At 49.8% G+C, this 17,882-nt stretch overlaps 5 protein-coding genes across 5 annotated transcripts; 2 read left to right on the forward strand and 3 right to left on the reverse strand.

The window, feature by feature from the left end:
• Positions 1-5,928: 5,928 nt before the first annotated feature.
• ASPACDRAFT_114243 (uncharacterized protein) lies at positions 5,929-6,690 on the forward strand (the record flags this gene model as incomplete). Its single annotated transcript, XM_020195785.1, has 1 exon — positions 5,929-6,690. One exon carries the CDS (start codon positions 5,929-5,931, stop codon positions 6,688-6,690), a length of 762 nt encoding a protein of 253 aa, XP_020059628.1.
• An 847-nt stretch (positions 6,691-7,537) lies between these two features.
• On the reverse strand, positions 7,538-8,340 carry ASPACDRAFT_40612 (SNARE domain- containing protein; the record flags this gene model as incomplete). The annotated part of the gene is made up of 5 exons (XM_020200786.1): positions 7,538-7,568; positions 7,649-7,833; positions 7,888-7,981; positions 8,064-8,267; positions 8,330-8,340. 5 exons carry the CDS (start codon positions 8,338-8,340, stop codon positions 7,538-7,540), a joined length of 525 nt encoding a protein of 174 aa, XP_020059629.1.
• Positions 8,341-9,049: 709 nt separating this feature from the next.
• ASPACDRAFT_40613 (histone H2A.Z-specific chaperone CHZ1) lies at positions 9,050-9,562 on the reverse strand (the record flags this gene model as incomplete). Its single annotated transcript, XM_020200787.1, has 3 exons — positions 9,050-9,255; positions 9,322-9,331; positions 9,404-9,562. The coding sequence occupies 3 exons, from the start codon at positions 9,560-9,562 to the stop codon at positions 9,050-9,052; spliced, it is 375 nt and encodes a 124-aa protein (XP_020059630.1).
• Positions 9,563-12,920: 3,358 nt separating this feature from the next.
• On the forward strand, positions 12,921-14,961 carry hsp70 (molecular chaperone Hsp70; the record flags this gene model as incomplete). The annotated part of the gene is made up of 2 exons (XM_020202369.1): positions 12,921-13,669; positions 13,797-14,961. The coding sequence occupies 2 exons, from the start codon at positions 12,921-12,923 to the stop codon at positions 14,959-14,961; spliced, it is 1,914 nt and encodes a 637-aa protein (XP_020059631.1).
• A 1,165-nt stretch (positions 14,962-16,126) lies between these two features.
• Positions 16,127-16,853, reverse strand: ASPACDRAFT_114255 (uncharacterized protein). Its single transcript, XM_020195786.1, has 2 exons — positions 16,633-16,853; positions 16,127-16,411 (listed from the first exon to the last, which is right to left on the reverse strand). The coding sequence occupies exons 1-2, from the start codon at positions 16,653-16,655 to the stop codon at positions 16,234-16,236; spliced, it is 201 nt and encodes a 66-aa protein (XP_020059632.1). The 5' UTR covers positions 16,656-16,853; the 3' UTR covers positions 16,127-16,233.
• Positions 16,854-17,882: the final 1,029 nt, after the last annotated feature.

The raw sequence follows: 17,882 nt of genomic DNA on the forward strand, positions 1-17,882 counted from the left end.
GGGGGAGGAGGAGGAAATGAATTAAGAAGGGTAACCAAAGCGGAAGGATGGACGGGGGGCAGGGGTCCGGGGATGTCCAATTCGATGTACTGTAATAATGCTTGAACAATATGCTCCTGCTCTCCTGCATGTATGATTATTAGCTAGTGGCTAACTTACTGTCTACTAACTTAACCGGACAGGCTCTTGTAAGAATAGAGGAAGAAAAAAAATTACGACAGTGGGGATGATCAGAGAACAGCCGTGGCAAACTGCAGCTTGACGGAGTAGGACAAGTACTGTGTAGTATAGATTACTTAGTGCTGGTAGTGACGATGGTGGTAGTAGTGGTATTAGTAGCAGTTAATTAGACTAGAAAGTATCCCTCCTGTACAGTACAGTCAGTCCACAGTGAACGACCGACGGGCGCAAGAGAGAAACGAAGCTAATACTTGGGACTAGTCAGTCACAGACAACTTTACTTGTTGGTTTGTTCCTCTTTGCAGCATCCGCATTCTACCAGATGGTAGCTTTCCACTCCCGAGCCGCCTAGAAGCAACAAAATGAGGTCGTTTTCGGGCTGGCACCATTCGCTTTCTCTACCATCCCACATATCAAGTCAGTCGCTCTGGGTTGTACAAATACGTAGGGATACATAGATGGATCGAAGGGATCGACAAGCACTTTCATCATTATTTTGTTGTGTTGGTGCTTCTAGTTTTACTACTCGTTCTCAGTAGACTCATCATGCAAGAAGGTAGAGGTTGAAATGACTGCACTTCGGGTCTTCTATCTGGAGTGCAGGCAGATAAGCACCCGTGCACCAATCAGGACAGCGGCTTTACAAGTCGAGGACACTTTTGCTGGTAGATTAGGTTTCAACTACGTCAAGATCCAGGCCGGTGGAGCCTCGGTCTCAAACCCAGAAAAAAAGAGGTTGCTTCAACTGACGGCGCTAGTCCTTCCTTGCCTGAACCGCTACTGTAATCTCGTATTGGGCTGTAATAGTTTACCCGGGTCCTCCACTTCGTAATCCCAAAACAACATTTCTTGTAGGTCAAGGAAATTGGGTTTCTTTTCTCCAACTCTCCAATTCTCTCATAATGAATGTGGCCCTGGAGTTCTTTCGTTATCCAAAAAGAGGAAATTGACCCATGCCGTTACCTAGTACCGTTCATGTGGGCTTGGAGATGGCGTGGCTTGCAATATCTTCTATTTCATCTCCTAGGTGTTCGCTCTCCCTATCCCACCTCTACTCAACAGCGGTACGTTGCTCTTCAACACTTTCTAGGACTGGACTACGAGCCGGATTGTGAGCCATTGATTGCAATAAGTACATGAAGTGTAGACCAAGAGGTGCCAACCCCAAAAATCCAACAATACTCCCGATTCGCATTATGATCCAAGAAATGTAGACTGTTGAAGCACAAGAACTGAAGGCCCGGTGAGTGACTTGGTAACGGCAGGAATCACTTGCCGCATTTCTGTGACATGAAGCTCGTTCGATTAGGTACGAAAGTCAGCGGTGCAGGGATGGAACGCTTATCCCCAAGGACGTTCCACAGCTGGTCAGCCTAGACTGGAAATGTATGGTCTGTTGGTATCTAGCCACTATCTATCGACCCTAGAGGAGAGAAACTGATCCGGGAAGACTTACATGAGTACTTGTGTATAGGAAAATCGCACAAGTAGATGACTACCCACACAGTTTTAATTCAATAATGGAAGGCTTGGGGAAAGGATGAACACTACACATGGCCGTCCCATCAGCAAAAGTAATGTTGAATACAATTGGCCAAGTGTATAGTGCAGACGAGAGGCGGATTGTTCTAGATGAGTGTGCTACGGATAGCACACTCACTTCTGCTGTTAGGGTTAGAGGTTGGTGGCTACTGCAATGTTATTCCATCGCCATGGACGCTGCATAGTGCCTGTGCCTCTAACTCCCTGGCAGAGCGCACAAATGTTATATTAAGCATCCAAAAACGCAAGATATCGAATTTGCCAAGCGAAATACTCTGCACAGCGCCTTCGCGACCTGCCACATTACAACCACAGAGCGCAGCGCCCCATGTGATAGATGGAGGCATTGAACAAGTTGAGTCGTGTCCCTCTTCGGAGCTTGGTCAAGGCGACCACAAGAGCGAAAAGACTGTGGGAACAGAGTGACCATCCCTGTCTCCAAATAATAATGAAAGTCCTTTGATTAACTGGTGCGTACTGCTTTGCAACTGAGTGCAGCTTACTAGTAGAACTTACCCCACGCTGCGGTGCAGGCTGTCGGGCGATCAATGGTAAGTCAATCAAGACGGTATAACAAGTGCATACACAGTTACAGCTAGTATATGTATTATTGGCAGATGCCGGGAAGGTGGGATGAGTTCCCTGGGAACGGAGCGGTAATCTATACACTTGCGGTGCATCCTGCCCACCACCTGCACCAGCTTGGTTGCTTGCTTAGCTGTCCGCCCGACCGTTCGAGGTCAGCTCAGACCTTCCGACAACGGCCAAGCTGGGCGCCTTTCCCTATTCATCCCGGAATCCCTCCCCCCTCCCTCTCCCTCCTCTCTCGGGCCACGTTTCCCACTGGCCCCCCCCCCCCGGCTGCCTCCAGGCTCTTCGAGCCTTACCCCGATTTCGGAGGCTTCGGCCTCTGTAACTATTTACCTATGAGACTGTCTAGCCCCTTTGGGTATTTCTCTAGCTCATTCTTTCAAGTCATCCCGGGGCCCCTATTGGAACTTACCACTTATCAACTAATCTCTAATTTCCTACTCGACCTTCATTTACAGGTTGAACATCCCATTCAGATCCTTTTCACAACTTTCTCTCTGCTGTATTCCAGGAGCGCCTATGTAGCTATCATTACTATTCTTGTCTATTTTCCGGGGAATATCCACCCTGACAGCTCCCTTCCCCTCTGTTTCGCTGCCGAGGGGCCGAGTCAACGCCTTCCCCGTGGGATCGAAGCATTCCATGCCCGGGATTGGGGTGCGCACTGTATAGTAACGTAGTAGGGTGCACAAGTAGGCCCGGAGACAACTCCAATTAGCCGTTGAATGGCCCCCGACCAATAAACGCCGCCTCATCTTGCATACACCATCCCCGGAAATACGAGCGGTTCACATGGCCGGACAATCTACAGTAGCAGCTGTCTGCCCACTGCCCACGGATGATTTGCAGAAGTACAGTGCTGCTCCGTACTTTAGCAGACTATTATTACCTTCGCCTGCAACCTATCAATTGCCCACTCACGACTTCGGAATTTCAATTTCACAACGCAGAGATAGGATGTTTAGTTCCGAATCCCAAGACCGATAAGCATAGCCGACATCAATAAATGTAATGCAAATTGTCATACACAGATCTATCAATCTAGCCATCTCAATATCCCTTCATGTTGTATGGAGCATAAATCCTGAGAGGGCATGTGCATGCGAGTTTGCGATCCCCAGATCATACCTACTGCGTAACAACTGCTAAAAATGTGTGGCCTGTGGCTACGACTCAATCTCCCAACCCCGAGACCTTTCTCTCGGACGAGCTGTTAAACGATAAGGCGGCACCAGCAACCCCCCCTCTTATCGCCGATCGAGTACAAACCCTCCATTTCGGCCGATTCGAAGTCGAGACGGAACAGGCAATCAAATCCTCAGCTGCAGCGATCATGCCCATGGCCAACATCCACCACCATTAGTCATTTCATGGCACCTCACTAACTCTCGGGGAATCTGCACTCTCAGGGTTGAGGAAGGATGGAGATGGGCCTGAACTGGTTTCCCTCGGTATGAAGGGCGTCTCCAATACAACTCGGAATACAACGCGGCAGTGTAGGAATAATCAAGAATCACACACAACAAAGCGGTTGTTGTGTAAGTCACTCAGCCGGGACGCGCAACCTGCCCAGTGCCCACACACACACACACCAGAGGATGTTTTCAGTGCATGAGGGATGGTCGGGATGGGCATCACATGACCGAGCGGAGATGCCAATGTTTCCGTCTCCCGAATTCTCCCGGAGCATGTCTGCTCAGGCTTGACCGGTTTAGGTTCACCGGATGTGATCTTGTCGAAGGAGCGGAAGACTGCAACCCTTCGGGACTTTTAGGAGTCGATGACGGTAACGGCCGCAAACAAGTACTGGTTCTGACGGAGAACTGTACAGTACAGTACACTAAGGTACAGTACTTACTGACAGAACTTACAGACAGCGGCTTTCAATCTTCTTCCCTACAGCTGCTCCGGGGGAGAGTGCAGGGCCGCAGGCAGAAGTCGTTCCTCCGTCCAGGCTCCTTCGGCTGATGATTTGTCCTCCTCCGACTGGATGAAGTTCAATGGCTCATCTTGCAGAGGTGGTTTGTCCTGCCACTGCAGCACCCGTTACAGGCTACTGCACCTCGGTAGACAGAATGTGGAAGGACTGGTGGTGGAGCAGACTGCTCCGCGCAAATGGTCTGATTCTCACATCCCTAAGTTACTTGTAGTCGGTCTACACTACATAGTTACTTGGTACGCACAGTCTCTCTACACCGAGTCTCTCTCTCCCGCTCGGGTCGAACGACAGTTGAAGGAATGTTTGCTTTGACTATACAGCTCATCAACTACCCCACCATCCTGGAATTGCTCATGAGTGAGTGAGAAGACTGACCTTCACCTGGCCTCCACCCGAATATACAAGATTACAAGAACAGTTTCACAAATACTTGCTCGTACGATGGGCTTGAGCAATTTCATAGAATTTATGTAAACATATATAGTGCAGACATTGCAGCTTTCGTAGATACAGGAGATCGCCATCGCCATTGTCCCTTGAGCTGCAGACGAAGGAATCGCTACTTGCGCGGATCTCACTTTAAGTAATGGACATTGATCACGAGGGCGTTACTGGAAGTGACTATTAAATCTTGTGTACATTTAGCACATACTTGGCTCTTGTAGTTCGAAGCTATTGGCTGTGGAGGTACAATGCTGTACCTACCTGGTGTCTGGTAATCCGGAAGCATCAAATAGTTGCTTCATAGTTACCGACCTAGTCTGTGCAGAGTACGTGTAATGAATTGACAAGATAGGCCGAGAAAATCTATTGAATCAATTGTATAGTCCCAGTTCTGTGCCATTATAGGCCATTGTTTAGAATGTCGGAATACAGTGGCAGACTCGAACAGGTAAGCTTCCGTCGGGGAAGGTCCTTCCCCGCACGCGGAGACTCACTCCTCTTCCGCCATTGATTGTTTTTTTCTCGGTTTCCCCTTGCACCTTGTCACTCATTAGCATCCACATACACAGCACGGAAACAAGTCGCGCAACAAGGCAATTTCGCACCCTGTCGCAGATAGTGCGCCTTCTGTCTAGCCTCAAGACTACAGCGAAGCACACCTAGCTGCGCCATTATTCCGGCCAGCCAACACAGCAACACACATATCCACCTGAACGGCGTGGCTGGATTCAAACAAACTGCAATGCTCTCTCTTCCCCTCATTACCCCCCGCGATGTACGCCATCTCTGCCTAGATAGATGACTTTCAAAGGCCAGCCGATTTCATGCAATTTCTCGTCTCTAACATACCATCTTAGTCCCATGAGCTTTGGTTCGGTTCGTCTCAACCTTACCGCTTCTCATCCTCCACGTCCGCGACACCTAATCACTCCCACCACCACCATAACCCGGGAGAACCCCACGGCCCCAATCGCCGCAATGGCAGCAACCACCCCAACACCGGACGCGGCCTCTCTGCCTCCTCTGGAAACATGCTCTCATCCCTTCTTCTCGAGGAACGAGCCCTCCGCGCCCGCAAGAACAACATCGCCTCGTTCGGATACTCGTGGATCAAACCGGCCGGTTGTCCAAAGACGATGCTGGGGATGAAAGAGGAGGAAGCGGAACGCGAGGAGGCTCTGGCGGCCGCGGCCGCGGAGATGGCAGCTGCGGCTGCCGCCGCCGAGGCGGGCATGGATGACTTTGGGGGCCAGACGCAGGATACAATGGACGGAGATGGGATGCAGGACGATACGGGGATGGAAAGAGACTTGGATGACGATATCCCTGACGCTGATGCAGACGGTCTAGTCGAGGAAGGGGAAGAAGGTCTGGAGGAGGAAGGTGTTGTGGACGAGGATGAGGAGGGATACATGGAACGCGATCTGGATGATGACATTCCTGAGGCCTTTTCTGGCTACGAAGACGACGATGAGGAAGATCTGGACGAAGGGAACGAGGGTTTCGACGACCAACCAGACCTGGACGCTGACATCCCGAGTGCGGCGGAGGAAGGTTACGATGATGATGATGATGACGATATGAGCATAAACGGAGCCATGGGCCGTGATCTGAACGATGACATTCCCGAGGCTGATAACGATCATTATGCACAGGGAGAGGAAGAGGAATGGCAACATACGGATACCGACGCCGAATTTGACGATGAAGAGGATGTCAGCTTCGCGCAGGATCCCTTTACGCAAAGTCTTCGCGCGAGTACGAGCAGTCGTGGTGGCTTGCCCCCGGTGCCAATGCGACGAGAGCGAGAGACAGAGGCCCAGCGAAGGTTCTTGCAGCGTTGGAGTGGTGGCGGGGATGCGTTTGACACCAGCAGCATGCTTGTAGACGAAGAAGATCTACGAGCGTCGATAGCCAGCCAGGCCAGTCGGAGGAGTGTATTCAGCCGGTTTCCTCGTCGTCGAATGGGAGGCCCCAGAGACAGCCTCGAATAAAGTTCTACCTCTGCATTGTTGCAGTCTGGTGTGTGAGTGTATCAACATGTGCGGTGTGTATGAAGGTCGTTTTCCTTTCTCCTGGTGGAGGGTGGAAACCATGGCAGTCAATCTGGCTCAAAACGGGGAATGAGTAGGTCAAGTATGTACTAGTAGATTGTAGAAGAGCTAGGCGCATGATCGAGATTACTGTTTCCAGACGGTATATATGGTTATCAGTTGCTATAGAGATACCCATTCCATATCAAACTATCAGATTTTAGGGCAGGAAATTCCACCGTCAACAATACTCTAAAAATTCAGGTGCTTTCTTGCATGAACCGTGTTGCATGAGGAGGTGTGATTCCCCTGTGCAGCTGCTCAGTGGAAAGTGAGTGGCCAGGGCTACCCCGAAGTGCCAACAAGCTCAATCCTTGTGCTATAAAGATGAGAAGATAGCCAGCTAGGCGCAGTGATAACCATACCCCTATGCATAAATTATATACACATCTCATTATACACCAATAACCACAAGCATCGAGGTTTCACTCGCTCGTTACATTGAAGGCCATAAGCGGCCTAGAGACAAAACTCCGGATATGCACTGTCATAGCGAAAAAAAGAAGCTTGACAGAAGAACGAGGCAGCAAGAATCATTATACATTTGCCATAGGAAGCAAGTGCCAAGGTCTGCAGGTAGACAATTATTTGCAGTGCTATCCAAATGGCCAGTCTTCTAATCGAGAACGCCGTGGTGCACGAATCATGTTGGCCGGGAACAGAAGATAATTAGGTAGTATAAGGTAAGCGCATCGGCCAAACACAGGGGGCGTCGAATGAAGCGCATGCTGAGCAAGAACAAGAGTTCTTAGCACAAGCGGAGATACCGCACTTGGGTTCTGATGTTCGGGGGAGATGTTTGGAGCGAGTGGTTCTGAGAAGCGTGCCTGCGCCCGTCGACTAGGTTATCCACACATACGCGAATAGCAAAAAGACAGCCAGGAAGAAGGCCAGCCAGACTCGCCAGCCGACACCGGTGCGCTCCGCCATCCGCAGCATACGGGTCATGTTACCGCGGAGACGCACTCTAGTGTTCTCGAAAGTGTTGTTGAGGTCGGAAATCGCCGACGTATCCCGGATCTCATCGCCGATGGCGACGGTAAGCTGGAAGCGAGCAATTAGTGTCACCTGCCTGGATCAAATTGCCTGCATCCTTACATCTTTCAACATCTTGACCTTTGCACTAATTCCTTCCACCTCTGCATCGTTCTGCGACTCCAAATGGTCGAGAACAGCATCCGAGTAATGGCCTCTACAAGCCGGAAGATGTAAGCAAGTTGCACACTCGATCCCTTCAAAATGCCCGTCTTTTGTTTGGACTGCGAACAACTCACTTCTTGTTCGGAGTTGCTGTCCTGTAACCTCCTGTAGATCCGCCAGTCCCCAAGCCCTCGCCAGCCGGTGGAGTGTAGCCTCCGTATCCGTATCCTCCTATGCGGCCAGGAGACCGACTGGCCGGCCGAGAATCGCCGCCATAAGAGTCGAAAAGGGAAGACGAGGAGCGGGGATCGCGTTGATGAAGAGTTGAACGTGGGAATCTAGTGACGCACGATCAGTTCCATTACTACCACTAATGCGGATGAAGATGACATGGTCATACCGTGAGGCCATAACGAGTCGTTTCGTAGTCGTGGGCGGGTGAGGTCGATAAAGGGAATTATTTCAACAGCTCATGTCATTTAGCTGGCAAGCATTTTCGATAAGTATGGGACGCTCTCGACCAGTGCCAGCCTGTCTGGATGGCTAGGGAGCTGACGGGTCTGTCATGCGATGGTGTATTGCAAGTCGGTTGCGGCGATCGACTCGGCGAAACACGCTGGCTGCTTGCCGGGCCTCTCTGCTCGGGCGGAGATGCCTCCGGCACGTGAGCCAGCTTACAGGGTCTACGCCACCTATGTTCAACGTAACTGAACAGCTCCTGCTGTTGATCCTTGAATATGCGATTGGCATATGATTTCATGTCATTGCTGCAATCAATGCAATTATCCTCTCACTATTCGACCGGACCGTAGTCTATGCTAAAACAATCGCGAGGCGAGATCTGTAAACTCATGTTGGCTCCGATGAAGTGTGCATACACATAAATAGCAAAGATCTCTGCGCGGACAGACACAGAAACATTTGTAGAATATTCTTTTATCCCAAGCCAGGAAAAAGCCAGCATTGATTAAGTATCAAAACAAACCCCGACGTTAACGAATCCGATGAAGACCCCCAAAATCCTGCCTGCGCCTGTCAACCAATTGCCCGTTCACACTCGCCGCCCCTATGTTAATGGTGGTATGATAGTCTTGTCCGAGTCATTAAAAGATCGTGCACTTCAGCCGCGCATGGCGGTATCCTCATCATCTTCTCCACCCTCATAATCCTCATCGTCTTCCTCCTCGTCGTCGTCCATCATGTTATCGGCCTTTAGCTTCTCAGCTGCCGCCTGATAATCAACGATCTTGCCGCGAGTACGACGGCCACCCGAGATGATGTTGTCTTCAGATATGGGCTCGAGGTTATCGCCGTCATCATCATTATCTGCCGAAAAGGTTAAAGAGTTAGCCTGGCACTAATTGTAGTGGTGTGGCTCATTGCATAGCATACCGTCTTCAGCCTGTGTACCATCGCGAGAAAGTTGGTTAGTTTCACAAGTCAGATAACGTTTCCAAGATGGGGATTGTCGTACCATCTCCTCGTTCTCGCTCTCATCGCTATCCTCCTCCTCTAGGTTTTCGTCGTGGGTAGGCTCGGTAGCCCGGCCCTTGCCCTTGTCCAGAGCAGCGGCATCGGGGGCGTTGGCGGCGCGGTCGAGGCCGGGAGTAGTGGCCTGGTTGCTGTCACCCATGATGAAAAGTTCTCGGTTCCAGGGAGAAGGTCGAAGATGGACTAGGTTGTATGAGTGCGCAAAGGTAATGAAGAAAGAAAGGAGTTACAGAAGGATGATCCAAAGCAGAGATTTTAGGGATGTGGTGCAGGCGCAAGGGAGATTCAGCTCAACCGTCCCCAGAGCGGTGGTTGCCCAGGGCGGCACACCTGCGGCTCCCGTGACTGAGGACTGAGGATTGAGGCGCCCACCACCTTCTGCATGACAAACATTTTACCTAACTGAACCCCTAGGCTAGCGGAATTACCCTTCAACATACATGAATCCTCTGGAGACTTCACTATACCTTAGTCTTCTTTTCTATTCTCAAGTTTAGTCAAGATAGATGTGCCATGCCTTGCTACACTTCGACTTTTGCTCTTGAGGTAGCTCCAGGTCATAGAAAACAGGTGTAAAATCAATAATGTAACATACCTCTTTCAGCCGATCAACCATCATGTTTTTCATTTGTCCAACGCCTCGTCTCTTCTGCTTCCCCTTGCTGCTATTCATATAGCCTCCTCCAAGTAGATATCTTTCTACTAACTTAAGGCTTTTATCCACATTTCCACTCCACGGCTCCCAAAATGATAAGAAAAACAAAAGTAATAAAACGAAAGAATAAAAGTAGTTTGCATCCAGGTGCTTTCACTAAATCAAGAGCAAGAAGAAATGTTTCATCATAGACGTTGGACGGCTGGCAAGCACCCATGCACAATTCAGAGATCGACCTTGTTGCTTCAACCAATGGTCCATGATGGATTGACATGACTCACAAACAAGCTTCGCAGATGGGTAAGACGAGCGAAGAATGCCCGTTACACTCTCAAAACGCTCCCTCATGACCTTGATAGGCTCAGTCTCCCCACTGAAATTATTAGATTTTTGCCTGTCATGGTCCTGCCAGCAGACCTCAACACTAGCCGAGCCAAGTCTTGCCGACATCTCATGATCAAATAGCTGCATATGAATGACAACAGCATATCCTAAGGTAGTCTCTGGGTACAGGAGAGGCTCAGGCACTTGTATTTATAATCAAAGCGCCAATAGCACAGAGATAGAGCCTGCAAATTCTCGATCTGCTTCGGAGTATGCCAATAGGTCTACTATTCGTGGGGGCGGGGGGTTGAGTGAAGGTTTTGGACAGATTGACCCGTGCGCGGCGCTCTTCTTCCGAGCTTGAAGATGGTGGCACCATTGAGGGCCCCTGAAGCGAAAGGATTCAATCCCTTAACATGTATTTATAGTAGACCGGTAAGGCTACTCTTGGAAAGGGCGAATAGCTTCGCAAATCTGATTGAGGTGTGCCTCAAGCTGAGCACAACATTTGCAGTCTCTGTTCAGCAATGCAACAGATAGCACATCCGAGCATTACCAGCGAAGACACCTGACAGAAGGTAAAAACATCATTGGCTTTTGCAGCCTGGCTGTATGACCAATGAGTCTTCAATCTGGTTCTATGCTGAGAAAGCATTAAATGATTACTTTTAAATTTTCTCTGGTTTGGAAGTACTTACCTGAATATCTGATCCAGTTATGGAACGCTTCCATCGGACTCGCATGTTTGATTCCAATAGGCGCAGATTTTGCAGACTTGGGCCTTTGTCAGAACACGGCGAATCAATAAGACAATGCGTGACGGATCGATAAGAAAAGGCACCGAGTTGGGAATTACCTCCAAGCTGCACATCTGCAGCGCAGACATGCCTTACTCATGCCATCTAATGCCGGTGTTTAGTTCGGCTAAGCTTCGCAGATGTCAGGACAAAAGAACGACAAATATGTGGAGGCTGAAAGACATAAGCGAGATACAGAGACAAGTTGGCAAAGCCGCAACAGCCGAGCTTCCAGCATTACCGAAATCAAGCGGGATGCTTGATATATGAACTCGGAACCCGAACGTTAACTTGGGCCAAGATTCACAAGCTATATAGATTGTGGAGCAGAGGTAATCCCCCGAGCCCCTTCTGAACCAGAGATAACCAATCGGTCCCAAAGGAGATACACACGCATAGCTCTGACCGATGGTAGGATGTGTTGTGTACTGGTAAAATAATCTTTCTTCTCCGAGCAAATGCTCCTGGTGAAGCCTACTATGATTGCCATGGTCTGCTGGAGATGTCCTCGCTGCGTTCGACGTATTTCTTACAAATATGGCAGAAATACAAACCTGGACTGGAGGCACACGCAACATTGGCTACTGAGGAAGTTGCTTACAATAACGCTACATGAAATTGGTTTCAGGACACATAAACTGGCTGTTACCATATAACAGGCCAGAGATTCTAGACAAGAAAGAGAACAGTGTTGGCCGTCATGATGACGGACTATATTCTGTTTAATTCCATGGGTGAGATTGTCTCTGATCAGATATTGTACTCATGGAAAGAACCTTACTATCAGCTATCAACGTTAATTGTGTCCCGCTCTAATCCGGCACTGTTGAATTCAATCCATACACAGAGAGAACGGTAGAATTTAACACAGAGAGAACGGTAGAATTTAAGAGCTGTAGCTACGGCGTAAAGTATGTACCTCCTAATAGCCAGAGTAACAAAATTTGTTTGAACACATGTGAATGTATATATGGGCATAAATCATGTAATGCTCAGTACGTAGTAAGTTAAAAGCTCTCTACTCAATGCACTCACTCATATTGACTCATCAGACTCATGAGTCAGAACAAGAGAAGAAAAGAAAAAAGTCTGAGGGAAGATTAGATTACGTCACCCACTCAGCTGGGTACCCCGCCAACTGCCGCCCGAAAAGCCTGGCAGAAAAACGCAAACACCCCTCCTCCCCTCCCAAAAATGGAAGCCTCTTCTTCTTTCCAAAGTTCCATAAGTTCCGCCAAACGTCACCTGTCTATAGTATAGTCTAGTCTATACTGTGTTTGTTAAGGACCCTGTCAGGGCCACTAAGTAATGAAATAGTAGCTTCTCGTAGCTTGTAGTTTAATCTAGCAGCAACGAGGATCATCCCACACATTCTCTCCCTTTGATTAGTCCTTTGTCGAATGGCCCAGAACTGCAGGCGGTCTTCTCGAAGCTGGCGATGGAGCGGGTGGAAGACCATCGAACCCCATGGATACCCGTCGAACCGCCGCTTGCTAGAAACTTCGCTGGAGTTGCCATTTCACCGCCCGCCACTATATCAACGTTGCCAGTCGCACATTTTCTCTGCTCCATTCATCCATTTTCTAAACACGCAACTACTACCACTCCCCTTTCCTCCTACCCTTTCTTCTCTAAGTCTCTTATACCCTTTCTCGAGGCTTTTTGTACATTACGATAATCTTGTTTAACGAATTCCTTCTACTACACACATAACATCACACATCATGGCCCCCGCTGTCGGTATCGATTTGGGAACCACCTACTCCTGCGTGGGTGTCTTCCGTGATGACCGTATCGAAATCATTGCCAACGACCAGGGTAACCGCACCACCCCCTCTTTCGTGGCCTTCACCGACACCGAGCGTTTGATCGGTGATGCCGCCAAGAACCAGGTCGCCATGAACCCTCACAACACCGTCTTCGATGCTAAGCGTCTGATCGGTCGTCGTTTCGCCGATGCCGAGGTCCAGTCCGACATGAAGCACTGGCCCTTCAAGGTTGTTGACGACAAGGCTGGCAAGCCCATCGTCGAGGTTGAGTTCAAGGGCGAGACCAAGCAGTTCACCCCCGAGGAGATCTCCTCCATGATCCTCACCAAGATGCGTGAGACCGCTGAGTCTTACCTTGGTGGTACCGTCAACAACGCTGTCATCACTGTTCCCGCTTACTTCAACGACTCCCAGCGTCAGGCCACCAAGGATGCTGGTCTCATCGCCGGCTTGAACGTTCTCCGTATCATTAACGAGCCCACCGCTGCTGCCATTGCCTACGGTCTCGACAAGAAGACCGAGGGTGAGCGCAACGTCCTCATCTTCGACCTGGGTGGTGGTACCTTCGATGTCTCCCTCCTGACCATCGAGGAGGGTATCTTCGAGGTCAAGGCCACCGCTGGTGACACTCACTTGGGTGGTGAGGACTTCGATAACCGCCTTGTGAACCACTTCGTTACCGAATTCAAGAGAAAACACAAGAAGTGAGTCACGTGACTTTTCTTCTTACTTCCCTCTCATTTCCCATTCATTTCTCCCTCAATTCCCTCTCATTTTCCCCTCATTCCCCCCTCAATTGCTGTGTGAGCCTTTGTGCTAATGTTTACCTAGGGATTTGACTACCAATGCTCGTGCTCTCCGCCGTCTCCGCACTGCTTGCGAGCGTGCCAAGCGTACTCTCTCTTCCGCTGCCCAGACCTCTATTGAGATCGACTCTCTCTTCGAGGGCATCGACTTCTACACCTCGATCACCCGTGCCCGTTTCGAGGAGCTCTGCCAGGACCTCTTCCGCTCCACCATGGAGCCCGTTGAGCGTGTCCTCCGCGACGCCAAGATCGACAAGGCCTCCGTCCACGAGATCGTCCTTGTCGGTGGTTCCACCCGTATCCCCAAGATCCAGCGCCTTGTCTCCGACTTCTTCAACAAGGAGGCCAACAAGTCCATCAACCCCGATGAGGCCGTTGCCTACGGTGCTGCTGTCCAGGCTGCTATCCTGTCTGGTGACACTTCCTCCAAGTCCACCAACGAGATCCTCCTGCTCGACGTTGCCCCTCTCTCCCTTGGTATCGAGACCGCTGGTGGTGTCATGACTGCTCTTATCAAGCGCAACACCACCATTCCCACCAAGAAGTCCGAGACCTTCTCCACCTACTCCGACAACCAGCCCGGTGTTTTGATCCAGGTCTATGAGGGTGAGCGTGCTCGCACCAAGGACAACAACCTCCTTGGTAAGTTCGAGCTTACCGGCATTCCTCCCGCCCCCCGTGGTGTTCCCCAGATTGAGGTCACCTTCGATCTCGATGCCAACGGTATCATGAACGTCTCTGCCATTGAGAAGGGTACCGGTAAGACCAACAAGATCACCATCACCAACGACAAGGGTCGTCTCTCCAAGGAGGAGATCGAGCGCATGCTTGCCGATGCCGAGAAGTTCAAGGCCGAGGATGAGGCCGAGGCTTCCCGTATCCAGGCCAAGAACGGTCTTGAGTCCTACGCCTACTCCCTCAAGAACACTCTCAGCGAGGGCAAGCTCACCATCAGCGATGCCGACAAGGAGAAGGTCAACGCCAAGATCGACGAGACCATCAGCTGGCTTGACTCCAACCAGACCGCCACCAAGGAGGAGTACGAGTCCCAGCAGAAGGAGCTTGAGGGTGTTGCCAACCCCATCATCTCCGCTGCCTACGGTGCTGCTGGTGGTGCCCCTGGCGGTGCCGCTCCCGGCGCCACCCGCACTGCTGACGACGTCGAGGAGGGCCCCGAGGAGCTTGACTAAATGCCTCAACTTTCAGTTTTGCTTTTAGTTCTTACTACCCATGGCTGTTCATTGGCTAAGTTTTTCTTTATTTGCGTGTTCTAATCTTCATGTCTTCTGTTTTCTTTAACGAAATTATGGGATCCTTTTCTTGTGCATGATTGCATAGATTCGAGGTTTAGTCTTCGCTGCATGATGATTCACTCTGCAGTAATCAGGAGGGAAAAGTTTCCTTTCGACGAATACAATAACTTTCTAATAATCTTTTCCTTCACCCTTTCGCTCTTCGTAGTAAAATCTGCACTCGTAAGCTCTAGCCGTAATAAGCCTTGTGGATCTTGAGGGAGTAAGCAGTAGGCATAGGACTCGAGACTGTTTGTACTTTGTGGCCTAGATACGGGAAAGCTCGGCCTCATCCTCGGCCTTGGAACTTCTCGGCATCGGCAAGCATGCGCTTTATCTCCTTGGAATACGACCATCGTCGTTGAGTTTAAATCTACTCCTAGGCATTCAAGCATATCTACCCTAGCTTATCATCCTAATAAAAGCTATAGTCTAATGAATGATGCAACAATACCATCACTTGTGCTAACTTCGGCATGTTGACAATAGCCAAGATCCCTATAATTATTTCAATGCGGTTTCACGCCAAATGGATGTCATACTATACATTAATAGTCAGGCAGGGTATAGAGGCAGTTTATCGACCCTCGACCCTCATTATATTGCTCTAAGATTAAGCCAATCATGGGGTTGCTGTTGTTACCTAGCTGGAGGCAATCAGACATGGTACTATCACGAGCAGCCTGGGTGCTCCGGTCGATACGTACTAATTCCCCCCCCCCACTGTTGAAGATTCTCTGAATTACACCCGCCAAAGTTCACATGTACACAGTATACTCACTCATATCTAGTATAACCACCGCAGCAATAGACAGAAAGCCCAGGATGTGTAAATCAATCAGTTCCCCCTCAACGCCACACAATTATCCACCGACGCATACGTTTATATACAAATCATCAACCAGAGGCAATAGTCTGACTGATAATGACAGAAGAGGAATGAATGTTTTTTCGAACCCCCTTCCTTCCCCCCAAACTCAGCCCGAATCCGATCGATCAGCGCTTGCTGCCTGCCCCCTCCCTCTCAACAACCCCCCCCCCCCCCAGAACCATCAAGAAAGCACCTATCTCCACGGCGAGAAAAGTCCTGGAGCCAGGAATAGGCGGATAGGAAACCGTCCAACATGTCCCAAACAAGACAAGATCCCACGGGGATATGCCTGCGAGCCATCACAGCCCTGCGAAATCGCCCGCCCACCAGCGTTGTACCCGACTCGCCCCCAGCTGCACCACACTCCCGATCCCGATGTCCTTGGCTCGCTCGGGGAATTTCTCGCGCTGTTCGCGCTGGATGCGCAGGAGGGCGGCGGTGGTGCCTATCGCGAAGGCGAAGATGGGATCTGCGGCTCTATATTTTGGGTACAAAATATTTTTAGTTTGCGATCGGATCTTTCAGTCTCAAAGTGTCGTGGATCAAACTTGCGATCGAGTGTTGTGGGTTTGGGAGTTTGGGCTCGGAGCTAGGAAACGAGAAAGAGGGGATGATGAGTAGCGGGGATTGTGTTTAGGGCGCTGCTTCTTGGGCAGACATGAATGGGGGGTTGAGATGGGTGAAGAACTGGGACATACTTGGAGATTAGGTAGATAGGCATTGTAAAGGCTGCGTTGCTGTCAATGATGGTAGTGGTTTGGGTGGTAGAGGTGGTGGAGTTAATACGGAAATTAGAAAGTCCCTTTGTCGCGTATAACTGCGGGAGTACCGTACCTCATGCATAGCATTCATTTATTGCGGCGGTGAGGTGGAACTTTAAGGAGCTTCCCGAGGCCCAGGTTCTAGAGTATAAACACGGACCGGACCTACCATCCTCCCTCAATGTATCTATTACCTACTTCTGCCATGTAAACAGTCTCTATGATGCTGGATGATCTGTCCTTCATTTCCAATGTGCTATCTCTGCCAGCGCAGAACCACTCGAGTCATCATCCGTCGATGTAGAACCACCCTCTCCTGTTTGTCTCACCCAAGAAGGGTGGACACCACAGCTCCAAATATAGACTATCTCTGTGTGGCCATTCCTAGTAACTCTTATATCCTGTAAGACAATAGTAGGCATCTCACATTACGCAGAATAACTATTGCTGTAGAGATTTCGAAGAGGATGCTGATATTCCAGCTTAAGCCGAGCGGAGCATATATAACGAGTTAACTAGTTGTTGTTCGATCAGTCATAGACTTACTAGCCAATAAATTCAAGAACAGGGCCTAGGATCTCTAGTATGAGAGTCTATCCTGTTTGGCAAATACGGGCACACTATCAATCAACTATAACTACAGGTGCACAGACAGGTTCCTCCTACTAACCAAAGGCATTGTCGAAGTGCCCTTTGCGGACCCTGCAGGGCCTATTCATACGGCCGGTTGAACCCCCTTATAAACATTCTTGTATACATATATAATTGATCAAAAGAAGTATAGGCACGAATGATCGTGCGTGTCGGCGCCAACTAGATTAGGCCGCGAACCCTACAGAACAATGCCCAGAAACATGCCCAGGCTCTAGAATTATGGGGTTAAGATACATGAAGTTAGCACCGTAATTCTATTTTCAGTGCGTCTCGTCTGCCCTACTGTCCTGCTAAGCTGATAGACGGAGAAAATAACAACGATAAGCATATTTGAGTCCCTCAGTGTACCTTGCCTCTGCGAACTGGGTAGCCACTCGCTGGGCAGGAAAGCATAGACGAACTAATACTGCACATGCACCCAGCCCTCCAGGTCTACCACGTATCCTCGATCTCTCTGTCGCCGCCCACTTGTCGAGTCATACGGCCACGTAGCGTGTGTTCATTCTTGCAGGTCGCAGGAAAACCGGACTTTG

This window comes from Aspergillus aculeatus (assembly GCF_001890905.1).
Source record: "Aspergillus aculeatus ATCC 16872 unplaced genomic scaffold ASPACscaffold_3, whole genome shotgun sequence".
Lineage (NCBI taxonomy): Eukaryota > Fungi > Ascomycota > Eurotiomycetes > Eurotiales > Aspergillaceae > Aspergillus > Aspergillus aculeatus.

Coding starts and splice junctions, on each gene's coding strand:
- ASPACDRAFT_114255 (XM_020195786.1), bottom strand. CDS start 16,655: ATGCCTATCTACCTAATCTCCAA. Junction 16,412..16,632: donor CCTATCTACCTAATCTCCAA/GTATGTCCCAGT, acceptor CCCAAAATATAG/AGCCGCAGATCCCATCTTCG.